We start from the raw sequence: 27107 nt of genomic DNA, 5'->3' as shown, positions 1-27107 counted from the left end.
AGGTGTGCCACATACCTCACTGACGTAGATCCCAGTCTCGTCCTCATCATCAGTCCTGTAGCAGACGGTCAACCCAAGCTTGTCCTGGATGTTGGCTCTGTACAAATCCACTTCCTGCAACAAGGCAAAAACAGCAAATGAAACATCACAGATGTACTCTCTCCCAATGTGCGGACTGGAGTTCCATGGTTGCTGTTGTTTTCTTAAAGACACACCCAGCAGTATATTGAGTTCAACTTAGGACCACACACACACACACACACACACACACACACACACACACACACACACACACACACACACACACACACACACACACACACACACACACACACACACACACACACACACACACACACACACACACACACACACACACACACACACACAGACCCATCAATCGTAATAACGACTCCTTTAATTGCGTGCGGCCTATGTCCTGTAACTTTTCTTGGGGACAGTGACAGGATGAGGGATGATCCACTGGCTTGCAGCTAAGCAGTGTCCCGTTTGCCACTAGTCCACATCTGTAATCTGTAAGATACCGACCCTGATAGTATACCTCGGGGCCAGGGGTGGAGAGACGGTTAACCCCTCCAACGCAACTGTTCTCTACCACAGCAGCTGACTACTGAAATCTCCAAAACAGAACACGCAGAACACTCTGGGGTTTCAGACAGGGTTCAAAAAAAAAGGAGGGATTTTCATAAACACGTAAACAAAGAGTAAAGTGTACACAACATGAGACCTCATTTTCACGAGACGGTACATGTAATCGACTACAGTGACTTTCGCTTTACCGTGTCGTTACAGTGCAATAGCCCTTTAAAAAGCCCCCAACCTTTCGTCTGAATTGATAGTCAGACTAATTCAGGCTTTTGTTGTGGACCTACATCATAAGCCGTCTAAATGTTACATAACATCATTATGCAAATGTTTTAACACAAGCATTCCAGTGTAAGTGTCTATGAACACTGGGGCAGGGAGGACTGAGACAGGACCCCTTCAAAGGATGAACGGAAGAACATCAGTGGGATGACGGTGGTGAGCTAAGATCATCACAGGGAGGCCACTGGCTCCTTTGTCATTGTCCACAGTATTGAGATGTGTGGCTCTGAGCTAGAGGGCTTCATCAGATCGACCTTGGGTCTAGGACAAGGTCAGGGCAGGGAGTCTGTATTACTGTGCATCTGCGCTTCTGGCTTGGACAGCTTGAACTCCCTGGCTTCATGTTTGGCGATTGGTTATTAATGCACTGCAGTAGTTGGGAGGGGAGGAGGGAAAGAGGGGGGAAGCACCCTGAGACCTTGGAGTCTCTATCTCCCGGCTACATCCTTCCTCATCAGGGCCCCATCACGCCATTGTTCATGCGCATCATCAGATCCATCACTCTGGTTCCTATTATCGGTGCCATCTAATTATCCTCAGTGCATAAGCCTCTTGCAGCGCCCCCCTCTAAAGCAAAGACGCATTAGGCGTTGTCACAAAATAAGTAATGATGTCACCATTTAGCATCTGCTCCTGGGTACTACGGAGCAAACAAGCCACTCGATTTCCGTCTGGCCTACATACTCAGTGTCGTTACGGGATAGAGTGGGCTCAGCTCATCGATAACGGTGATATATTGGGAGAATGGGCCTTGTGGTGACTAACAGAGCTATTGGGACGGAGACACAGTGGCTCAGTGATGGGACAGCCAGAGGAATACGGCGTCGCATGTCTGAATGTTTATCTTCATTGAGAAGGGGAGAAAGGCGGTGAGGTCGAGAGAGTGGGAGAAGAAGAGAAGGCTAGAGCGTGAGAGTAGGTGAAGGAGAGAGGGGGGATGGGTAGAGGAGGAGAAGGGGGAGAAGGAGAAAGACAAGAGGGAGTCGTCTGTATTTTACCTCATATTCCAGCTCCTCTCGCTCCATCTCCTGCTGCATGCCCTCCAGGAAATCATTGGGGTCAAAGTACTCGTGCCCGGGGGAATGCCTATGAAAGCAATTCAACACAATAAAGATAGTTCCTACAGGCCTTGTCATGATTAATCTGTTATTACACAGAAATACAATCACAATACATGACAGTACGTCAGTGTTAAGTGTGTCACTGGATTGAAATGAAATCATTCCAATGTCCCTAACGTAAATCTCACGCAACCAGAACTTTCAGTAAATTGGGAATTACTTGAGAATGGAAAACAAGTGGCCACATTCTATTGTAAAAGTCTAAGTTTTAAATCAAGTTAAGATTTGTTTTTGGCCTGAGGTTAATCAGAAATGGAAATGCCATGTTTTTAATTTGACTCTGAAATCAATTAAAAATAACCACGATTGACCTATTAAAGGGCAACTGCTCCTGACAGTAATGTGTTTGAGTACCCAGACTGTGAGCTCCGGGCCACATATAGACACAGCTAGCGGACGACAGACAGGAAGTCATTTAATATGCAAACACAAATTAACAAGGCCATCTTCATTTGGCTGTGTGCTCCAGGACTTGACATCTCGCTTAGTAACAGGAGTAACATTCACATCTAACTTCAGTTAGAAGGCATGAATACCAATTTGTTCTCGTGAAAACACACCAGGTTCCATTGTCATGAACTGGCAAAGTGGCATTTTACGAAAAGCTGTATCCAAATACTCCATCTTTAATTGAGCCCTTTCTATACTGACCAGTGACATGGTCAAAGGACTGGGTAAGTTTTCAACAAACTAGTTTTGCCTATCAAGTCCTTCACCAATCAGTGACCATGAGGGAAAGGAAATAAGAAACAGAAGGATCTAGTCTTTTAACCCCGTCCCTTCCCTTAACTCCAACCCATCCGATAAGACAGTGTACTGTAACTCACTCCTCAGGCATGAGGTATTGCTCCAACACAGCCACGGTGGGGGCGGCGGCAGGCAGCTTGGTGAGGGCCATGATGTGTTGGAAGGTGATGTCTGTTTGGGTGCTGATGTCCACCACCTGGGTGTCTGAGGCAGGGCTGGAGGGTTTGGGGCGGGGGGCCCGGCGAAGTACCTGGACCATGATGGGCTCCTTGGCTGTGCGGAAGGCCTCCACTGCCTGGTCATGGGTGACCTTGGACAGGTCCTTCCCATTCACCTACACACACAGACAGAGACAGAATATGGTTACCTTGGGATTATACCTATAGACTTCCAGCCATTGTGCTAACGCTAGTTAGCATTGGCTCGTGAAAGGACCTCTCCCTTCCTTCGTACTGGACAGAGACATAAAGATGGTATCCATGAGTTCATCGGACTCTGCTGGAAGTAGATAAAGGGCCTCATTGCCAAATTTCCCGAAGTATCTCTTCAACTATAGAAGAACAGCATTAGGGCTCCCGAGTGGTGCAGCGGTCTAAGGCACTGCATCTCAGTGCTTGAGGCATCACTACAGACACCATGGTTCGATTCCAGGCTGTATCACAACCGGCCGTGATTGGGCCATAGGGCGGCACACAATTGGCCCAGCGTCGTCCAGGTTTGGCTGGTGTAGGCCGTCATTGTAAATAAGAATTTGTTCTTAACGGACTTGCCTAGTTAAATAAAGGTTACATAAAAATAAAAAGCGTCTGGATTTGACTTTGAAAGCTCTCTTTATTTTCTGAGAATAGTGGCTACATGACAGTTTTCTTGCACACACTGTTGTAACAACGTGAACACAAACAGTACACGGCGTGATGAAACCAATTTCAATTACGCCGTTTCTCTCTCTCTCAATTGCTTCCCCATCTCTCTCGCTCTCCTTAACAGGCTGGGGTTTATTGTAAGCCGATAGATATCGCTTCCTCATGCTACACGAGCCCTGATATCATCATCATAGCATAGATGATTAAACCCTCAGATCACTGGATGAGTGTGACTGTGGATTTCTACAAAACCGGGAGGAGAGTCTTCCAGCCTGACAGTGGTGTGTGATAACTTTCAACTGCCTCAGTCTGTTTAACAGGGTCACAACCCGACGAAGCAGAATAGGACTTTAATTAAGACTGAGGCCCTCTTTAATTAATCAAGGTCGTTAGACAGGCTGCATCGAGGAGCCCTTATTTAGCTAAGTCATTTCTGGGAAGTGAAGAATCTACCCTCCCGTCAGAGATTAGCTGCTATGCAGGCTGCTGCGGTTTGTTAACCAGGAGAGATTCATTTGAGCAGTGGGACGGGCTGCAGCGTCACACAGAAGAGGCTAATGAAGTTGGGATGTGCCACTAAAGCCAATCCCCTCTCCTTATCAATCCGTATAATGAAGAGGATATGTCATTGGATCTCATGAGAGATTTACAGTTTGTTACACATGCATCGTTTAGGGTCACACACAATAGTCAAAACCCGATAGGACACTAAATATAATTTCATTAAAACGTGTAGCTATCCATGATGTTTCTACGTGACAAAACATGACAAAGAAAAACCCTGCAGAACTGTGTGGCGTGCTGTACATGTTCACCAGAGCAAAAATCACAGCCCCAAAAAAACTAAGCAGGAAAGTCATTACGATGCCAAGAAGACAGCACCACAGGAGAAGAGCCCTCCTCCTGCGAGCAGTGCAGCACGGCACCCTGGGTCAGCAGACTGCCTGCCTCTACTCTGGGCTTATCAGGTCTCTCCCAGAGCCTCCGCCAGTTCCGCCCTCCATCAGCGCAGCATTTGGAATTTGTTCGTTTGTGATTCCTGGACGTGTGAGCGCTTTGATAGGATCTGAGCCCGGGGGCTTTTTGCAGTTCAGAGGCTGGCCACGCACTCCTCTCCCCCTGCCCGCTTCTCCACACACACACGGCAGCCAGGCCAGGGCCAAGAGTGCACACTGTGAGCTCCCTGAGAAGACTGATAAAAACCCTGGCTCAATTTATAAAGACTCAAGTGATGCAATGGAGCTGGATGTCTAGGTTTATACCTCTGGAGGTCATTAGATATGTTATTTATTGTTTGAAACCTTTCTGTCTCTCTCTCACACACACACAAACACAGAATTAAAGTCTGGAATTGGTTGACACTGTTTCCTCTGGCCATATTTTGTCTCATTCTAATTCACAGCTTATCTGGGATACTGTAGAACAGGGACAGCAGCAATGTCAAGGTGACTAAATGATGGCATGTGTGCCGCCCTGGATTCTGGTTCCAGTCTGGTTGTGCTATCTAATGCCCACTATAATATCCACCACTCCCAAGTATTTGAGAGAACTTGACAAATGTTTGTGGTAAATTGCCATGTGCTCTATTGTAATATCTTAGAATGTGCTCCATTCTAAGGCATTACCACAGAGCACTGAGCGTGTGCGGAGGGAGGATGAGGGGACATTGTGCACTTCAACTTTGAAGAGGTTATGTGCTCACTAATAACCAGAGAGGATTAATGCTAATCCCAGCCTGCAGGATAATTGGATCATCTCAAATGGGTTCAACTTCCACATCACAACTTGGCCAAAAGTAAGAGCTTCCATTTACAATTTGTACTGAATAATTGAGAGAAAATGGAATGAGAAGAAATGTGCCGAATCATTACGAAATTGAAATAAAAACTTGAAAAAAGTAATGAGAGGACGAGTGTTGCGAAGGAGGCTTTGAACACAGACTACACACAAAGAAGGTAAAAATTAAGTTCCGCTCTCCCCTTTTCTGTCTCTCTTTGTCCATTTCTCTGGGTTAGCAGTGTTTGTTCAGATCAGCTGTGAGGAACAATCTTGTCTGTGTGTCCATCCCTCTCATAGACAGGCCTGGTTGCCCTGGAATCTCACTGCTCCTTGAAGGCAGCGACCCGGAGACAATGCCAGACCCCTCCCGGAGAGCCCGGAGAATTCCGCCTCAGCGCCCTCAATGGGGGAGTCCCCTCCAAGGCAGGAAGGGGGTCCCACGGCCCTCATTCACCACCACACTCACCTCTGACATGGCACTGCCCAGTGCACTAAGTAAGCTTTGCAGTATTCACAAACACAATATGCACAGCTCGCTGTATCGCTGTCCAAGCAAAACCATGGGCCGTTATAACCCTTTATCTTCACAGAGCCTAAGCATTCACATTCGGTTGTTGAAATTGAATCACTGAATACTGTCAAACGGTAATGAACAGCAGTTCAAGACTTATTATCAGTTAAAAATCAACATACTTCTAAGATGTTATCAGCTGTAACGTTTGCATAAGCATTATGCCAAGCTCTAGAAAACAGCAGTGAGTGACAGGTAGAAATTACTATGTAAACCTTTCATACAGCCCTCCCTCAGTGAAGGGTCTCGTAAATCCAATTTACTGACAAGAGGGCAGCGAGCTCAGCTCTGGAATAGTAATGAGGTCTGAATCAGATGCCTGGTGTATTTGTGACTGTCCAGACAGATGGATTTACTTTGTCATGCCTTTCCTTCCATTAAGACATCACATCAGATCGCTGGCTCAGACTCTATATGAGCTTTGGAAGAAGTGGGACTTGGTATGCTAGATAGAAGACAAAATGTTCTGCATTTTAACATTGGTCATAAAATGAGCTCTCTTTTAATGTTGGACCTCAGACATGCTATGTGTCACGTCCTGGAGGTAATGAGGAACACAAATGGAAAGCCCAGCCTTCCCTTATCCTCACTCATCTCCACACACCACTAGAATGCAAATCAGTCCAGATTAAGACTTCGGCATGAAGGCAGCAGGTAGGTGTGTGTGTGTGTGTGTGTGTGTGTGTGTGTGTGTGTGTGCGTGTGTGTGTGTGTGTGTGTGTGTGTGTGTGTGTGTGTGTGTGTGTGTGTGTGTGTGTGTGTGTGTGTGTGTGTGTGTGTGTGTGTGTGTGTGTGTGTGTGTGTGTGTGTGTGTGTGTGTGTGTGTGTGTGTGTGTGTGTGTGTGTGTGTGTGTGTGTGTGTGTGTGTGTGTATCAGCCTCTCCCTGATTGCTGACCTGCTGCCAAATAGGCTTATCTGTCTGTTTGCGAGAACAGTCACTTTCATTCTGGCACAAGGCTGTAGCTGGGGGCTGCCTCAAGAGAACTCAAGTCATGTGGAAAAAAACATCAACAGTACCAATTTGGCGGTGTATTATTTTCTATGTATCTTCAAAGGCCTACACATTTGAGCCAAGTCATACAATGCAACATGTTACATTTGTCTATGCTATAGGGCCTCTTCTCACTACGAGAGATTGCCTAGAGATTGAGGAAATACCCTTGGCTAGACCTTTTACTGGAATATAAACTTGCGAACTTGTCACGTCTTGACTTCTACCTCCGGAGGTCCTGCACGACACTCGCCCGACGGTTGCCCTCCTCCAAGCAGGGCAGTGTAAAAAGAAGTCTTGTTAAGCCCAACACTTCTACAGAACAAAATCGTAATAGCAGAGCATTGTTTTTGAAACAGCGGAAATGTATAGGCATATTTCTTATATTAGACTTGTTTAATTGAGTTTTTACCTGAAATTGCAGTAAAAGCCGGTTACTGTGAAATTGACGCTGCAACTTTAAGGGAATATCAGAACACAATAATTGTTTTCAATGCAAAACCAAGCAGGAACGCAAGCAGCCACTACACCGTGAATTACCAACTTTTCAGTCGCAATTCTTTTTCATGTAATGATTTGCATGATATTGATGAAATGAAGCATGGTTGGTTCTAAGCAATCTAGCAATGGTTCTGCTATCGTTGGCTGAAGTTAGTCAGTTAGCTAGTAAGTTAGCTGTGAGGAGGATGCAGACATTGTGTTTAGCTTGATATCTACAGGTAACTGCCAAAATAAAGGAAACACTTGTGTAAATGGGGAACGCAAAGTATATTGAAAGCACGTTGTTTCCACACAGGTGTGGTTCCCAAGTTAATGAAGCAATTCACATCCCATGATGCTTAGGGGTAAGGTATAAAAATGCCCAGATGCATGAAGCTGTTCTGGTGGCTCGTGGTGGCCCAACACCCTATTAAGAGACGTTGTGTTGGTTTTTCCTTTATTTTGGCAGTTTCCTGTAGTTATGTATAATATGAACGACACTGTATGATAACGTTACTGTACATTTACATTCATATAAGGGGGTAAGCCTTCATTTTCTCTATGATGACGTTACTTGATGAAGCAAATGTTGTTAGCTAACATTAGCTTGCTAGCTAGCAGCTGTGCAACTTTGGCTGTTATTGTCTTGCAGCTAAATTAATGAGTGTATGGAGGAGAAAATAAACCATTTAAATGTCCGCACCTGCTTGTGAATTGTTGCATTATTCAAGAGTGTAATATGGTTTTGTTACATTAATCAAGATTGTAATATGGTAGATGCATTGAAAGTTTCTCGCATAGCTAGTTGAATAGTTTTCATGCTTACTGGCTAGTGGATAGTGTGATATTTACGGTACATTTGACCTGTGAAGCAGGAACGTCACACGTACCCTCTCACGGCACGGAACATTCAATTGCTAATGTAAATTGAAAAGTTTATGTACATGTTATGTGCATTTTGTCCCAATGCCTCTCTTCCAACTTTTGTCAATCTGAATAAGCTCATAGTTGTTCAAACTCCAACGACTCCTTTTATAAAGAAGAGTACATCATTAAAGACAGACTGTTCCTTGTCATTTTGATGAAGCAGACAGTGAGGTGAATGGAGTGGAAACTGCCAGGCAAAAGAAGTTGCCTTTCAACAGTGGGAAGGCAGGAAAGCCCTGGGAACCTCAGTCCATAGACACTTGTTCATAAGGGACCATGAGTGGCGATTGCTTCTCCCACTCTCTAAAGTCTCTCTTTATGGTCCGATACACTTCTTAAGCAAATTCTTCAAAGTCTGCATTTTTCTGAACAGAGAGAGAGAGGAGGGCTGACGTGATAGAGAGAGTGAATGGAGGCTTGAGAGCTTAGTTTCAGGGGGCCTATAGCTGCTTGAGTGGAAGCGGGAGCGTTCCCAGTGTGGGTCAACCACAGTTAATACCTCTTTTATTTCACGTTCAACCATTTTGTAATGGTCTCTCTCAGAGTGTGCGCGGTTTGTGTGTGTTTAATTCTTTTGACTGACTGTGGGGAAAGTCTTACCACACTCCGACAGTTAAAAACACAGCAGTCTTTATTTACTGCAGCAGGCAGGCTTACGGAGGATTACAGAACAAATAGTGAGAAACGAATGACGCTAACAAGCACGGCGGGCTGAAAAAGACACTACTGTTACTTTCTCCTAATCTGATTTAAGCATGGGGCATTCTGTGATCCACAGTAGATCAGTAAAATACTCAGAATCACTTCCTTTAGGCATTCTGCTGCCTTCCTCTGTCTTAATGAGCTCAGCGTCAGGTGCTAATCAAGAAAAAGGGCTTACCTAGTTTCTCACACTAACGGAACCAGCATTATATTTACATTTCACCTTTGTCATTTAGGAGACACTTGTATCCAGAGCGACTTAGTTAGTGCATTCATCTTAAGATACTCTAGCTAGGTGAGACAGCCACATTTCGGTCTTAGTAAGTACACTTTTCCTTAATAAAGTAGTCAGTGCTAGTAGAAAAAGACAAGTGGGAGTGTTAGTGTTTGTATTTTTTTTTGGGGGGGGGGCAGGGACTTAGCTGTCCTGACGTTTATGGGGAAGCTTGTTCCACCATTTGGCTGCCAGGGCAGAGAAGAGCTTTGACTGGGATGAGTGGGGGGTCCAAAAGACCAGAGGTGAAAGAACGGAGAGCTCGGGTTGGTGCACATTTCACTTGCAATTTGAACAATAGTTTTAACTGAGAACTGCTATGAACCAGGCTGTGCTGTCTGGCATTCACTTACAGTGGTCAGGATTGTTTAGAGAATACTGGTTGGAATATGTTCAAAGATTCATCCACCAACATTGGGGAATATATACACTACTGTTCAAAAGTTCAGGGTCACTTAGAAATGTCCTTGTTTTTGAAAGAAAAGCTAAATTGTTGTCCATTAAAATGACATCAAATTGATCAAAAATACAGTGTTGACATTGTTAATGTTGTAAATGACTATAGTAGCTGGAAACAGCTGATTTTTTAATGGAATATCTACATAGGCGTACAGAGGCCCATTATCAGCAACCATCACTCCTGTGTTCCATTGGCACGTTGTGTTAGCAAATCCAAGTGATCATTTTAAAAAGGCTAACTTAAAAAAATTTAATATTTCACCTTTATTTAACCAGGTAAGCTAGTTGAGAACAAGTTCTCATTTACAACTGCGACCTGGCCAAGATAAAGCAAAGCAGTGCGACACAAACAACAACACAGAGTTACACATGGAATAAACAAGCGTACAGTCAATAACACAATAGAAAAAATAAAGTCTATATACAGTGTGCAAATGGTGTGAGGAGGCAGGCAATAAATAGGCCATAGTAGCGAAGTAATTACAATTTAGCAGATTAATGCTGGAGTGATAAATGAGCAGATGATGATGTGCAAGTAGAGATACTGGTGTGCAAAGGAGCAGAAAAGTAAAAAACAATATGGGGATGAGGTAGGTAGATTGGGTGGGCTATTTACAGATGGACTATGTACAGCTGCAGCGATCGGTTAGCTGCTCAGATAGCTGATGTTGAAAGTTAGTGAGGGAAATATAAGTCTCCAGCTTCAGCGATTTTTTCCAATTCGTTCCAGTCACTGGCAGCAGAGAACTGGAAGGAAAGGCTGCCAAAGGAGGTGTTGGCTTTGGGGATGACCAGTGAGATATACCTGCTGGAGCGCGTGCTACGGGTGGGTGTTGTTATCGTGACCAGTGAGCTGAGATAAGGCGGAGCTTTACCTAGCATGGACTTATAGATGACCTGGAGCCAGTGGGTCTGGCGATGAATATGTAGCGAGGGCCAGCCGACTAGAGCATACAGGTCGCAGGGGTGGGTGGTATAAGGGGCTTTGGTAACAAAACGGATGGCACTGTGATAGACTGCATCCAGTTTGCTGAGTAGAGTTTTGGAAGCTATTTTGTAGATGATATCGCCGAAGTCGAGGATTGGTAGGATAGTCAGTTTTACTAGGGTAAGTTTGGCGGCGTGAGTGAAGGAGGCGTTGTTGCGAAATAGAAAGCCGATTCTAGATTTGATTTTGGATTGGAGATGTTTAATATGAGTCTGGAAGGAGAGGTTACATTCTAGCCAGACACCTAGGTATTTGTAGTTGTCCACATATTCTAGGTCAGAACCGTCCAGGGTAGTGATGCTATCCGGGCGGGTGGGTGCGGGCAAGGAACGGTTGAAAAGCATGCATTGGTTTTACTAGCGTTTAAGAGCAGTTGGAGGCCACGGAAGGAGAGTTGTATGGCATTGAAGCTTGTTTGGAGGTTAGTTAACACAGTGTCCAAATAAGGGCCAGATGTATACAGAATGGTGTCGTCTGCATATCGGTGGATCAGGGAATCACCCGCAGCAAGAGCGACATCATTGATATATACAGAGAAAAGAGACGGCCCGAGAATTGAACCCTGTGGTACCCCCATAGAGACTGCCAGATGTCCGGACAACAGGCCCTCCGATTTGACACACTGACTACTCTGCAAAGTAGTTGGTGAAGCAGGCGAGGCAGTCATTTGAGAAACCAAGGCTATTGAGTCTGCCGATAAGAATACGGTGATTGACAAGAGTTGAAAGCCTTGGCCAGGTCGATGAAGACGGCTGCACAGTACTGTTCTTTATCGATGGTGGTTATGATATCGTTTAGGACCTTGAGCGTGGCTGAGGTGCACCCATGACCAGCTCGGAAACCGGATTGCACAGCGGAGAAGGTACGGTGGGATTTGAAATGGTCAGTGATCTGTTTATTAACTTGGATTTCGAAGACTTTAGAGAGGCAGGGCAGGATGGATATAGGTCTATAACAGTTTGGGTCTAGAGTGTCACCCCCACCCCTTATCGGTGGTGACCGTGTTACCTAGCCTCAGAGCAGTGGGCAGCTGGGAGGAGGTGCTCTTGTTCTCCATGGACTTTACAGTGTCCCAAAACTTTTTGGAGTTAGAGCTACAGGATGCTACAGGAGTTAGAGCTACAGCCTTTGCTTTCATGACTGACTGTGTGTATTGGTTCCTGACTTCCATTTCACTGGATGTTGGCCAGGTGGGACGGTAGCGTCCCACACCCCCTAGAGAGGTTAAATAGTACCCGCAAAACACCAGTCTCAACGTCAACAGTGAAGAGGTGACTCCGGGATGCTGGCTTTCTAGGCAGAGTTGCAAAGAAAAAGCCATATCTCAGACTGGCCAATAAAAAGAAAAGATTAAGATGGGCAAAAGAACACATACACTGGACAGAGAACTCTGCTTAGAAGGCCAGCATCCCGGAGTCGCCTTTTCACTGTTGCCATTGGAACACAGGAGTGATGGTTGCTGATAATGGGCCTCGGTACAATAGTCATTTACAACATTAACAATGTCTACACTGTATTTCTGATCAATTTGATATTATTTGAATGGACAAAAAATATGCTTTTCTTTCAAAAACAAGGACATTTCTAAGTGACCCCAAACTTTTGAACGGTAGTGTACATCGTCAGTCACAGGCTTCATTAGGAAATGTGTTGATGATGTACCCACAATAACAATCCGAACAACCCAAAACCCTGGATGAACGGAGATATCCGTACAATCCTAAGAGCCCCTCCCAGACGAGCTCAACCCATTCTATGCTCGCTTCGAGGTAGACAATACCGAGCCATCCACGAAGACTCTCGCTGCTCCGTACAACCAGGTGATTTCGCTCTCCGAGGCTGACGTGAGGAAAACTCCAGATGGCATCCCTTGCCACGCGTCCTCAGAGTGTGTGCTGACCAGCAGGCGGTGTGCTCAACCTGTCCCAGGCAGCGTCCTGTGTGTATCAAGAATGGTCCACCGCCCAAAGGACATCCAGCCAACTTGACACAACTGTGGGAGGCATTGGAGTCAACATGGGCCAGCATCCCTGTGGAATGCTTTCCACACCTTGTAGGGTCCATGCCCGGACCAATTGAGGTGGTTCTGAGGGAAAATGTAGTACTATAAATTGTGCCTTCCTGTATTATACTTATGCCAGAATTAATTATTCTATTCTACTGCCATTTACTTTATATTCATATGTTTTCTTATTGTTGTTGCATTGTCGAGAAGGAACCCGCAAGAAAGCATTTCCTTGAATGATGTTTACCATGCGTATCCCGTACATACGCCTAATAAAAACTTGATAGAACATCTAAACGTGAGGTAGAGTCCGCGCGTTATCCTCATGGTTGCCTCTATCTGGTTCTCCACAATGAGGGCAGGGGATGGAGACAAAAGGGGAGCGAGGGCTCGACCCGGTGGGGTACTAATCACCGGCAGTGGGGCTGAGACCCAGGGCTCTGTCACCCTTCATTAGCACTCTTATCTCACTCCGCTGGCCCACAATCACCCAGTCCCAGAGCTGCAGCCAGCCAGGCAGCGCAGCAGCACACAGGCTCATTTCTCCACACACCCTCTGTGAGGACTGACAGCAGATCCTATTTTATTCCAGCAGTCAGCAGCTCCATGTCTGTTAGCGCTACCATCATTTACTCAGGACGGCACCGTCACAGATATAGTAGTCTCACTAATATGTAGAGCCAGAGAAACAGCTGCTGTGTGTGTAACCTATGGCTTCCTCTCTCAATCATCTCAGAAAGCTCCCCCCATCTGCAATCAAGCACACATACTGTAGTACAGACAGACACACGTTACAAACAGCCAATCAAAATAGACGTTTAAATGACAGTGACTGGTGGCACCAAGCGGACTCCTGCAGGGATCGCAGCAGGGCTACAGGAGCTGCTCGGGGCATCCTCAGCTCCTCATCTCCACACAGGGATCATAGCTCTGGGTCTCAGGTGGCCCCACAAGTCACAGTAAAACACACCCTGGTCACCACATTAACACTTAGCACCAGGGGCCTGAATGTAGCATGGGACAGTGATGGGCTGCCGGTGAATAGCAGCTCAGGGAGGGCCCTTTCTGCCTCCACATCATAATGAGCCTCCATCATCTGCATTAAAATGTCCCCTGCCACTTAAAGCCCTTCTCTCTGTCGGTTCAGATGGCTTATTCATGATGGTATATTGCAGACAGACACAGGGGACAGATTGGTGCATTCACATGGTAGGCCTACATGCACACAGATGATGTTTGGTTCTCTCTTAATCATGTCCTATCAGAATCAAATACATGACCGGTCTCTGGCTTCGTGCATAAGGCCCCAATGAAGGAGCTGTGTAACTGTAAATGAATAGTAACCATCCACACATAGCACAGGAATGGGTTTCGTTTGGATAAATGAATGCAAATCAAAGTACACTAGAACATTTCCCTGATAGCAAGAGGTGAAGCTACCAAATGCATTATCATGAGTCTGACTAGTCTATAGGTCTACAGTCGTGGTCAAAAGTTTTAAGAATGACACAAATATTAATTTCCACAAAGTTTCCTGCTTCAGTGTCTTTAGATATTTTTGTCAGATGTTACTGAAGTATATTTACAAGCATTTCATAAGTGTCAAATGCTTTTATAACAATTGCATGAAGTTGATGCAGAGTCAATATTTGCAGTGTTGACCCTTCTTTTTCAAGACCTCTGCAATCCACCCTGGCATGCTGTCAATTAACTTCTGGGCCACATCCTGACTGATGGCAGCCCATTCTTGCATAATCAATGCTTGGAGTTTGTCAGAATTTGTGGGTTTTTGTTTGTCCACCCGCCTCTTGAGGATTGACCACAAGTTCTCAATGGGATTAAGGTCTGGGGAGTTTCCTGGCCATGGACCCAAAATATCGATGTTTTGTTCCCCGAGCCACTTAGTTATCACTTTTGCCTTATGGCAAGGTGCTCCATCATGCTGGAAAAGGCATTGTTCATCACCAAACTGTTCCTGGATGGTTGGGAGAAGTTGCTCTCGGAGGATGTGTTGGTACCATTCTTTATTCATGGCTGTGTTCTTAGGCAAAATTGTGAGTGAGCCCACTCCCTTGGCTGAGAAGCAACCCCACACATGAATGGTCTCAGGATGCTTTACTGTTGGCATGACACAGGACTGATGGTAGCGCTCACCTTGTCTTCTCCGGACAAGCTTTTTTCCGGATGCCCCAAACAATCGGAAGGGGGATTCATCAGAGAAAATGACTTTACCCCAGTCCTCAGCAGTCCCTGTACCTTTTGCAGAATATCAGTCTGTCCCTGATGTTTTTCCTGGAGAGAAGTGGCTTCTTTGCTGCCCTTCTTGACACCAGGCCATCCTCCAAAAGTCTTCGCCTCACTGTGCGTGCAGATGCACTCTCACCTGCCTGCTGCTATTCCTGAGCAAGCTCTGCACTGGTGGTACCCCGATCCCGCAGCTGAATCAACTTTAGGAGATGGTCCTGGCGCCCTGAAGCCTTCTTCACAACAATTGAACCGCTCTCCTTGAAGTTCTTGATGATCCGATAAATGGTTGATTTAGGTGCTATCTTACTGGCAGCAATATCCTTGCCTGTGAAGCCCCTTTTTGTGTAAAGCAATGATGACGGCACCTGTTTCCTTGCAGGTAACCATGTTTGACAGAGGAAGAACAATGATTCCAAGCACCACCCTCCTTTTGAAGCTTCCAGTCTGTTATTTGAACTCAATCAGCATCTCCAGCCTTGTCCTCGTCAACACTCACACCTGTGTTAACGAGAGAATCACTGACATGATGTCAGCTGGTCCTTTTGTGGCAGGGCTGAAATGCAGTGGAAATATTTTTGGGGGATTCAGTTCATTTGCATGGCAAAGAGGGACTGCAATTCACCTGATCACTCTTCATAATATTCTGGAGTATATGCAAATTGCCATCATACAAACTGAGGTAGCAGACTTTGTGAAAATTAATATTTGTGTCATTCTCAAAACTTTTGGTAACAACTGTACTGTAGGTTATTGTTTTAAACAAGACAAGACTTTTTCACGTTTATCGTCGAAGGAATGAGCGTTACACCGAGGCCTGTACTCTGGAGCGGGATCGATTTGGAGGTGTAGGGTCCGTCATGGTCTGGGGCGGTGTGTCACAGCATCATCGGACTGAGTTTGTTGTCATTGCAGGCAATCTCAACGCTGTGCGTTACAGGGAAGACATCCTCCTCCCTCATGTGGTACCCTGCCTGCAGACTCATCCTGACATGACCCTCCAGCATGACAATGCCACCAGCCATACTGCTCGTTCTGTGCGTGATTTCCTGCAAGACAGGAATGTCAGTGTTCTGCCATGGACAGCGAAGAGCCCGGATCTCAATCCCATTGAGCACGTCTGGAACCTGTTGGATCGGAGGGTGAGGGCTAGGGCCATTCCCCCCAGAAATGTCCGGGAACTTGCAGGTGCCTTGGTGGAAGAGTGGGGTAACATCTCACAGCAAGAACTGGCAAATCTGGTGCAGTCCATGAGGAGGAGATGCACTGCAGTACTTAATGCAGCTGGTGGCCACACCAGATACTCACTGTATTTTGTATTTCTACCCCCCCTTTCTTCAGGGACACATTATTCCATTTTTGTTAGTCACATGCCTGTGGAACTTGTTCAGTTTATGTCTCAGTTGTTGAATCTTATGTTCATACAAATATTTACACATGTTAAGTTTGCTGAAAATAAACGCAGTTGACAGTGAGAGGACATTTCTATATCCGAAAATAGCATGTACACCTGATCTCTCTGGGTGTTTCTGTCTACATACAGGATCACACATGATAGAGGAAATATCATGTCCTCATAAAAGGAACAGTCCCACCTGTCTGTCTGTCCGCCCGTCCTCCCACACAGTAACATCTGACCCCCATATCCATATGGGTCCAAATGATGATGTCTTTCTATTTCAGGAATCTGACGGACGTTTGTGGCAAATGTAGTAATCTTTGTGTCATTGGTATAACCTTCAGTGTTATATTTCCATCTGCCTGGAAGAATGGGGCCAGAGACCAACCCATGTCATTCCATGCTAAATGAAGAATAATGCTTTACAATAACCACTCAAAAAGCAGCCAGCAACTGTACAAGTACACCATAGTGGGATTTCTGTGGTACTGACCATATCCGAATACCCATACTAGCGTACTAAATAGTTTGCGAAAAAAATGTAGTTTTATAGTATGTGAAATTTCGAAAAAACACTATATATACACAAAAGTATGTGGACACCCCTTCAAATGAGTGTATTTGGCTATTTCAGCCAAACCCATTGCTGACATGTGTATAAAATCAGGCACCCAGCCATGCAATCTCCATAGACAAACATTGGCAGTAGAATGGCTTTACTGAAGAGCTCAATGATCTTCGACGTGACGCAGTCATAGGATGCCACCTTTCTAACAACTCACTTCGTCAAATGTCTGCCCTGCTAAAGCTGCCCCGGTCAACTGTAAGTGCTGTTATTGTTAAGTAGATATGTCTAGGAGCCACAACATCTCAGCTGCGAAGTGGTATGCCACACAAGCTCACTGAACGGGACCGCAGAGTGCTGAAGCATGTAGCGCGCAAAAATCGTCTGTCCTCAGTTGCAACATTCACTACTGAGTTCCAAACCTCCTCTGGAAGCAACATCAGCACAAGAACTGTTTGTCGAGAGCTGAAATGGGTTTCCGTGGCCGATCAGCCGCACACAAGCCTAAGATCACAATGCGCAATGCCAAGCTTTGACTAGAGTGGTGTAAAGCTTGCCTCCATTGGACTCTGGAGCAGTGGAAACGGGTTCTCTGGAGTGATGAACCACGCTTCACCATCTTGCAGTCCGACGGACAAATTTGGGTTTGGCGGATGCCAGGAGAACGCTACCTGCCTCAATGCATAGTGCCAACTGAAAAGTTTGGTGGAGGAAGAATAATGGTCTGGGGATGTTTTTCATGGTTCGGGCTAGGCCCCTTAATTCCAGCGAAGGGAAATCTTAATGTTACAGCATATAATGACATTCTAGATGATTCTGTACTTCCAACTTTGTGGCAATAGTTTGGGGAAGGCCCTTTCTTGTTTCATTATGGCAATGTCTTCGTGCACAAAGCGAGGTCCATACAGAAATGGTTTGTCGAGATTGGTGTGTAATAACTTGACTGGCCTGCACAGAGCCCTGACCTCAACCCCATCAAACATTTTTGGGATGAATTGGAATGCCGACTGCAAGCCAGGCCTAATCGCCCAACATCAGTGCCCGACCTCACTAATGCTCTTGTGGATGAATGGAAGCATGTCCCCGCAGCAATGTTCCAACATCTAGTGGAAAGACTTCCCAGAAGAGTGGAGGCTGTTATAGCAGCAAAGGGGGGACCAACAATGATTTTCGAATGAGATGTTCGACGAGCAGGTGTCCAGTAATCCGAATACGGCATCTAATGCTCGATTGTGTTGACCCCCGTCACATGTTCATTTGGGCACTTCACGTCAATTTATCTGATTATCAGCTGCTGTCAAACACGGAAATGACGAGTGAATTCTACTAGATCGAATGCCGAAATGCCGAGTATGCAGTTTAAGTACAGCATGTAGTACACTAGTGTCTACATATGGCGTCTGTGTTGCTGTGTCTACATATGGTGTCTGTGTTGTTGTGTCTACATATGGCATCTGTGTTGTTGTGTCTACATATGGCGTCTGTGTTGTTGTGTCTACATATGGCGTCTGTGTTGTTGTGTCTACATATGGCGTCTGTGTTGTTGTGTCTACATATGGCGTCTGTGTTGTTGTGTCTACATATGGCATCTGTGTTGTTGTGTCTACATATGGTGTCTGTGTTGTTGTGTCTACATATGGTGTCTGTGCTCCTCAGTGCCAGCCTTGGACTGAGGAAGGAGGGACGGGGGACAGGGGGATGGAGGATATGAGGGATGGGGGCTGGTGCGAGGAGGAGCACTCCCCCCAGTGGCTGCTAGCCACCTGCTCAAGTGTTGAACAGATGTGGAGGCGCACCAGGGTGAACCTGCCTCTTATTAAACAGTGTAGTGGGCTCCTCAGCGCAGCCTGCTTTGTCTCCCCACCCCGCCTCTGTCAAGCCTCATTACCAGGAGAGGGGGAGAGGGGGAAAGGGGGAGAGCCGTCCAGGAGCTCCACATGTCATGATGCTTTAATGACAGGGGTCCTGACAGTGGGGGTTGGGGCCACGGTGGACAAATATTTTCATCTCATTCTCTTCCGTCAGGCTGAAGGAAGACGTCATGCTTAAATGTCTTTGGCCAGTTTCATATACATTTGATGAATATCAGAATATTTTGAAGTGAAAAATCTTGCTAGCAAATAACGGGTCCAATAGTATCTCCAACAGTTTGCTCCGATCACAAATGTATCAATCTCTTTCTTTACCCCCAAACTGTCCCTCTATAACGAGCACTGTAAACGACGGCACAGTAAAGCAGCAGTGACAACGTTGCTGAGGCCAGTTCCAGTCTGGATCAGAGCTTAAATGGGGGGCTTGTGTTGAAGCTCTCATTAAGCCCTGGGTCTTATACAAGACACAGACCGGCGCCACGGCTATTACAGGCCACTTGTGGAGAGATTAGGAGCCGTGGGTCAGACAGGACTGTCACACAGAGTTTCCAGCGATCCAACCATCAGTGCCCTGACAAAAGCAGCTGAGCTTGCATCTCTGCATGGCGCTTACCTTTCCAGCTTTGAAGAGTGAGTTTGGGGTTCAGGCCTGTTCCAGGGGTCAAGTTTCCGCAGAGGGGACTGAGACAGTCCCTCCTCCCTCCCTACTGCACCTAACCTGCCCTACTCAAAGCTCTAATTATGTGGACTTCTTCTGCCTCCAGGATGCCTTTCATGCTGCTTACTAATACTCATTCCTTATACAGTGGCTTTCCAAAGGGTATCTTGATTGAAATCATTGCCATAACCGATTTTCACTTTTGGCATATTACAGAGGCAGGCAAACAATGGACTGACACGGCAACCAACGATCACTATCACGGCAACCAACAATGACCGTCACGGCAACCAGCGATTGCTGATTCAGCAGGGATTCCTGTTGAAATGTAATTCTTATTAGAGATAACACACTCACTAGATAGGAGACTCGTATCCATAACAGCAATGTTTCCCCTGTCTGGGAGCAGTAGGTGTGTGTAAACAGTGAGATATACAGAGAGCAACATTGAGTGTTGTTCATCATTAAACCCCTAAGGAGCTGTGTGTGTGTGTGTGTGTGTGTGTGTGTGTGTGTGTGTGTGTGTGTGTGTGTGTGTGTGTGTGTGTGTGTGTGTGTGTGTGTGTGTGTGTGTGTGTGTGTGTGTGTGTGTGTGTGTGTGTGTGTATAGAGTGGTGTGGGCAGTGTGCCAGGCAGCTTGATCAAGAGGATCTGTGTGTATCCCATCTCAGGGCTCACTGACAGACAGACCTCCTTGATCTACCCTGATTTCTGTATACAACCATAGTCCCAGCCTCATTGGATTCATTTAACACGCGTGCGGGCAAACACAAACCCACCCTTTTGAACTCTCCAATGAGGTGGCCACATGGCACAGGGCACTGTCGGCACACGCCTGCGTGAACTTGGGTAAGCGTGCAGAGCGCAGACAGACAGGCACGCATGCATGCACTCACACACACAGAGGCTAAAAGAGGTCTAATCCACACATGAGGATGGTGGAGAAACTGGCAGTGAGAATGTTCACCCACACCCAACTTAACACAGGAGCGTGACAATAAAACAACTACAACAGGATGTTGTGACAACAGGATATTCTTTTTTTCTCCTAAAGACATGCTGGCAGATTCACTTTTATTTCGACATGTTGTTCACCCTGTTCATTGGAAGCCTGGGCCACCCTCCCTGTCACAGTACAAGTCCTGTCCTGACAGGAAGTGACCTCACCTCAACCCTGGCCAAAGGCACACTCTTCAGGACAGTGAGTGAGTGACCAAAAATAAATCTGCACAACAACACTTCCATGGTTTATGAGCCACCGTTCCTGCGGACACGGACGCCAAAAAAAAGCCAGACGTCACAAAGATCTTCATTATGTTCCCAATTAGAGCTGGTGGAGTGGCTGACGGCATGGCTAACAGGCTCTGGACCCTTAATGAGAACAGCTCTGCTCTCTCACCATCAGCTGATGGCTGACAGAAATAGACACACACAAACTGGACGGGAGAAACGTCCTCTCTTCTACTGCCCGCAGACAGAGAAAAACCGTTTTAATGTGCAAGGTTAATCAAATTGCTAAGCTTTTCCCCTTTCTTTCTTGAGATAATGCTTCATCTTTCAGCCAACAGAGTGGCTCGGAGGAACCAAGGCGGATAACGTCGTTCTTTATTGTTTTATCATTCAAAGTCAAGGTGCATCAATACAAAAAAAGATGTATCAAGTTGAATCGCATGATCTATGTGATCGGGGAGGGAGGAAGGGTTGCTGAATGGGCTTGTCCGAGGTTAGCTACCAGTAATGAATAGGGTTTGATGTGAAACACGGAGCAGCCGTTTCTACTCTGCCTGGCTCAGTCTGTTCAGGTGGCTCTCCCTCCTGGTAGGACTAATGGGCAAGGCGGAGGGAGGGTGCCATAAGAGAAACAGTAGGATTCCGCCAGCTAACAGCCTGCCAATCAACAGTAATTGACAGGCAGAATGACAGCCTGGCTGTGGCTTAATAGGGAGAGGAACAAAGGGACATTGCCCTTCTATAGTACCATGTTCTTTTTTAAGGGGGGGGGGGGTTAAATAGAGAAGGAGAGGGGGCTTTCACATCAGCTGTTTGATTTACCAAAACCCAGAATCCACTTAGCATCACAAAATGTACCCCTTTCCTACCTTTTAGTCATTCTGAAGCAGACCTGGAATGATCAAAGCAGGGTGATTTGCAGACCAAATACTGTCATCTCTCGCTAATGGGACGGAACAGAACATATTTTTGGGGAATAATGAGGAAGATGCATACAGCGCTTGTTCATACAGCAGCTTCATTTAAACCAGCCAACACGCAGCCTGCTACACTGCAGCACCTTTCTCACTAAACGGGCTTGTCATTGACTGTAATACGCTAGCAACACTCTTCGGAAAAGAACACGGAGAAAAACGAAAAGCTAGAAAACATTCCTTTGTTTCTGCTCACAAGACTAAAACCCAGTCTGTCAGAGTGAGACACTTGGAGCTTAAGCTTTGTCTGCTGACATACTGTCTAGCTGTGTTCTTATTAGTACATGTTCAGTGGTAGTGCACACCTGCTTTAAGATGAATATAGTAGGCCTACTGTTCGTGAAGGCAGACCGTGAAAAAGCATATGTTGACTACAGGGAATGGTCATGTGTTTGATCTGAAGTTCCCCCTTCTGGACAGAAAGCAAACAGCATGCTGAATGTCTGTCAAATCAAATTGTATTTGTCACATGCGCTGAATACAACACCACAGGGGTAGACCTTAGTGAAACGCTTACTCACAAGCCCAGTAAAATAACATTTGTGACATAACATACATTACATAACATACATTACAATAACATACATTTACCCCCCCCCCCCCCCCCCCCAAAAAAAAGATATAGATGTACTATTGTAAAGTGGTTGTTCCACTGGATATCATAAGCTGAATGCACCAATTTGTAAGTCGCTCTGGATAAGAGCGTCTGCTAAATGACGTAAATGTAAATGTATATACAGGGGGTACCGGTACAGAGTCAATGTGCGGGGGCACCGGTTAGTCGAGGTAATTGAGGTAATATATACATTTGGGTAGAGTTATTAAAGTGACTTATGCATAGATAATAACAGAGAGTAGCAGCAGCGTAAGGGGGGGGGGGGGGGGGCAATGCAAACAGTCCAGGTAGCCATTTGATTAGATGTTCAGTAGTCTTACGGCTTGGGGGTAGAAGCTGTTTAGAAGCATCTTGGACGTAGACTTGGCACTCCGGTACCGCTTGCCTTGCGGTAGCAGAGAGAACAGTCTATGACTAGGGCTGTCATCCCCATTCATTCTCTTTCCCATCATAACAAACATTTTAAAATGATAGTCAACTGAATTATAGTCCCTCAATGCTGGCTCGATCAACGTGTAATAAATGAAGCTCTTCTCTTCCTTCCAGACAGAGTAACTACTGTTAATTAGCATAGTAGGTTCATCTGAGGACAGAAGGGATATGGTAGAATGATTGGACTTTGACGAGCCATATGGTTCCCCACTCTACCATTCCCCTTTATTTGTGGTTGTATCCCAGGCTGTACAATGTTTTCTTTGAAAAAGTGAAAAAGTTATATTTTTCGATGTTGGTAATATATACACTGAATCAGAAGTGCCTTCCATCCTACAACAGGAAATCCCTGTGTGCTTGATGGGTACTAATTCATTTATTTTTTTGTAGGCTTGAACTTTTTCATTCAAATTAAGGCTGCTAAATATATAAACATTGGGGCGAGGGATGATACATTCCTCATTGTTAAATAAACTTGGTTGAAAACAACAAAAACTACATTTTAATTGATCAAATACCTATACAACACCTCTCGTCTATTATCTCAGTAAAAAATGTGCAGACTACGCATTATAGTGTTAAACATAAACCTAAAGTAAGAGTCAACCAGGGGTTAAAGTCAGAAGTGGCTGAGTCAGCAGTCTGTTGACAATGAGGAGGTGGGTTGTGATCAGCACACACTAACAGACACATTCAGAGAGCTGTCAACTTCATCATCAGCCCTCCTTTAACTACACCTCCTCATCACCGCTCCCTGACCCCGCACCCAGAGTTCACACTACTGCAGCACCAGAAGAGATCCAACTATCCAGCCAGGCAGCAACAACACTCTACTCCCACCCTGTTAGTCAATCTGCCCGAGCCACACTGGGATGAATCCAGCAGAGAAGCCAAACGCAAAGAAAAAACACCAAACTACAACACAAAGAAACCAAAATCTACAACACCAGAGAAACACTACAACCACAAACAGAAATATCCCAGATAGTGAAGAAATCAGTTCTTACACAGATGTAATGCATTTACATAGCAGTAGACAACGAAACGTCTGCATCCTATGTCCCTTTGCAGAACCTCTACACTTTCTGAGTTGACTTCTCGTATCAAATCAAATTGTATGTCACATGCACGTGTTATTGCAGTGATTTAACAGCCCTGAAAGTTCAGCCGTTCAGGAGAAGGCAGAAGTGGTTACAGTACCTGGCAGACCTCATAGAGTAGTTTGTATTGCTCCTCGGGCTTCTGCAGGGTACAGAGGCTGCATCCCATGGTGGAGGAATCTCACCATCCAGTCTTCCCCTCCAGTCAGCCAGGCAGGTTGTCTCTCTCTGGGCCACTGGCTCACATGGAGCTGATGAGCCACTGACCAGTCTGCTCTGTCTCCCACTCTCCAAGGAAATAGGTCTAGCTGGCAGGATTTATATGAAGGCTGCGCAGCCAGCCGTGCGCGTGTGTCTGTGAGTGTGTGTCTGAGTAGGAGTAAGCACGCTCTGCTCTCAGTCAGTCTCTCACTAACTCGCACGCACACTCCCTCACTCTCTGAGTCTCTTCCGCTCTGTTCTCAGCCTATATATACCCCCTCATGCAAATTAGGCAGCCACTCACTGAATATTCATGAGGTACTGCCCCAATACGACGGGGGACGGGGAGTTAAAAGGGGGAGGAGTGGGGGTAACCACAGACTATGCCAGCTGAAGTTTCATTAATTAACAATCATTACGTCTATTGTGTCGAGGACAAAGTGAGTGACATGGAGGCTTTTTGTAGTCGCTGCAAACAAACATGACTTCCTCTCCTGGGGCCAGGAGAGTTCGTCAGTCTTAACCCTTCCAGACATTACATCTGAATCATTCAGTGCGGTGACAATGACCCGGGTCCCATGTGCACAGAGCCACAAAGAGGCATCCATCTCCAATGTTGGATTAGACAAAGTCCACAGAAACGCTCTATGAAAGAGGTTGAGAGAAAACAAAGGAGACAGAGGGAATTTTTCATGTCCCCGGTTCAATAATTTTTTTCCCACCATGACCTTTGTCATATGCTTTCTCAGAATAAAGCCGAATTATTCTTTCCCATTTAATTATCTTAATGGGTGGGCCGACGGCCAAACAAACAGTCAAACAAAAAGAGATGACATGTTTACCCTAGCTTCCTAAAACTTAGAGGGAAGCTTCAGCCAATGGAGCAACTGATGGCAAGTGACATGCCATTCTCTGGGTCCTCGGTGGCGTCCCCATCCTAAGTCACAGGCTACCCTTTCCATCGCCTGAGCTGACAAAGGCTACGTCTCCAGTGTGGCAGACCTGGCATGGGCTCTGGTGCCCGCTCTGGTGCCACGCAGCCAACCAAACCGTAATGCCAATTAGAGTTAGATAGTGGGGCGCTGGGTGGCATTGTTTATTTCGACAATGAGGGGTGGCACGGACCTCCCAGAAACAGAATGCCCCTGTCTGAGCGGCGCTGCCGTAGCCCCTCCTCTCCTCTGCTCACGCAATTAGTGACACATTGGCCCATCCAGCCTGATGCCACTTGGCAATAAGCGATCATCCAGGCCTGTGCTGGGGAGTGCTGGGAAAATGGCACCGCTGTGCTCACGTCACTACACTGGCAAAGGTTAATAACACTTCAAGGCAAATGATGTGATGAAGTGACAGATGATGTGATATGTGAACCATAACATCACAGACATCTACTCATTCTTGATATTTACCCATGCTCCTACTTACACTGGGCCGTCATTCCTGCGTCTGTCGGACGTGGGGGTTATCGCGAAAGGAAACATTATTTCAGACACTGGTCAACGGGGCCCCGTCCCATAACCCATGTCTGCTCTGCTCTCATTCATAGAACATTTTTGGCTAGATTCATACCTGTCTACATTACATGGCTGGTTGGGTCCCTGGGTGGTGGCTGGTGTTGATAGTGGTACATGAGCACAGCGTTTCCTCAGGCCAGACGTTTCCACTGATCTCTATCTGTCTGTCGACGCTGCTTCCCTATCCCTATCCCCATCTGCTTCCCTCACCACTGCCTCCCAGGCCCGCTCCACCATGGGCCATGACACTGCTCCAATGGGATCCTCCTTCAGAGAAAGACAAACCCCTCCAGCTCTCATTCTATAGGATCCAGCCAGGCTCCTTATCCATCTGCAGAGATTTAACCATTGGGAGACCAGCTATGGATAATCTCTCAATAATAAATCGCTCCCACCACTTTAGGCTGCACACATTAACAACAGAAACGATATGATAATATTACAGAGCTGATTATAGAGTCTTATTATAAGGAAAACCTGCCACAGGCAAACTGAAAGCTCCTTTTGCAGGAGCTGTTATTATAATCAGTCTTATTGTGTCCAACAGCTTGTATAGTCCCAGTGGTCAGTGTGCTGATAAACAGGCTTTACTAGGATGCTCAGTGTAGCCAATAATAATACATGGGATTTAAAGCGCCTTTCAAGAAATCCAAAGACACTGTACAGAAAGAGAGTAAAAAAGAAAACAAGGCTAAGACAAAGGAAAAATAGCAATGAAATCTACTGAGCTTAAGCTGTGGAACCCAGGAAGAGTAGCTGCTGCATGTGCAGTAGCTAATGGGTATCCTAATGAACTAAACTAAGCTAGCGATTAAGAGCTAACCCAAACTGAGGGGAAAGCCAGACTGAACAAGTCGTTTTTTTGTCTGTTTTTGAAGGTGATGATTAGAGTCAGAGTTGCGAGCGTCTGGGGGGGGGGGGGGAGTTCCAGAGTTTGATGGGCAGAGGCGCTGAAAGCCCAGTCCCCTATCCAGGGCCATTCACTCTGGAGAATGAACCACATAGATTTACATAGAAACCATATGGATGGGACAAACGAGCATGTAGACCTGATTTTATGTTATTCATATTTGTTTCACAAGGGATTGTGACAATGGAAAGAATAGCCACGTCAGAGCACTGCGTTAATCAAATGACCAATTCATCTATAGTTGCTGTGACAACAGTATACCCCCCACTGAGCATGGTGACGCTAAACATGAGCCCTTTTTGGGGGTTAAACAGGCTTCAAACAGCGTCTTGATATGTAGGCTCTGGAGAGGAGTCCAACACCAAGCCCCAGTCTCATTAGTGGCTCCTGCCTCGACACAGGACCCAGTAACAAGTCATGTGGCTTGTCACTGTAAACATTGAGGGGGGGGGGGGGGGGGGGGGGTTGGATAGGGATAGAGGAAGGGGGCAGAGGTTCGGAGTCCCTCGGTCTTCCACACATTCCCTCATTATCTGTCTCTCTCTTACTTTGTTCCCTGCAAGGCTCTCTCTCAAGATACATTTGGATTGAAGAGGC

The 27107-nt window shown here is 46.0% G+C and overlaps 1 protein-coding gene across 3 annotated transcripts in view; it reads right to left on the bottom strand.

Moving 5' to 3' along the window:
- Positions 1 to 27107, bottom strand: part of LOC106582849 (E3 ubiquitin-protein ligase PDZRN3-B) — a 129482-nt gene that overhangs the window by 3589 nt on the left and 98786 nt on the right. For 2 of the 3 annotated variants that reach the window (XM_014166373.2, XM_014166376.3), the window contains 3 exons: positions 2837 to 3090; positions 1887 to 1974; positions 16 to 114 (listed from right to left, as the gene is read on the bottom strand). In XM_014166373.2, the coding sequence (XP_014021848.1) occupies positions 16 to 114; positions 1887 to 1974; positions 2837 to 3090 (441 nt within the window). Of the gene's footprint in view, positions 1 to 15; positions 115 to 1886; positions 1975 to 2836; positions 3091 to 23985; positions 24340 to 27107 lie in introns of those variants that run through there. The other variant, XM_014166375.2, reaches the window with a different exon arrangement.

The sequence above is a fragment of the Salmo salar genome, chromosome 22, assembly GCF_965601325.2.
Source record: "Salmo salar chromosome 22, fSalSal1, whole genome shotgun sequence".
Classification (NCBI taxonomy): Eukaryota; Metazoa; Chordata; class Actinopteri; order Salmoniformes; family Salmonidae; genus Salmo; species Salmo salar.
Note: the sequence above shows the minus strand (reverse complement) of the source record. Positions and strands in the feature narration are given on the sequence as shown.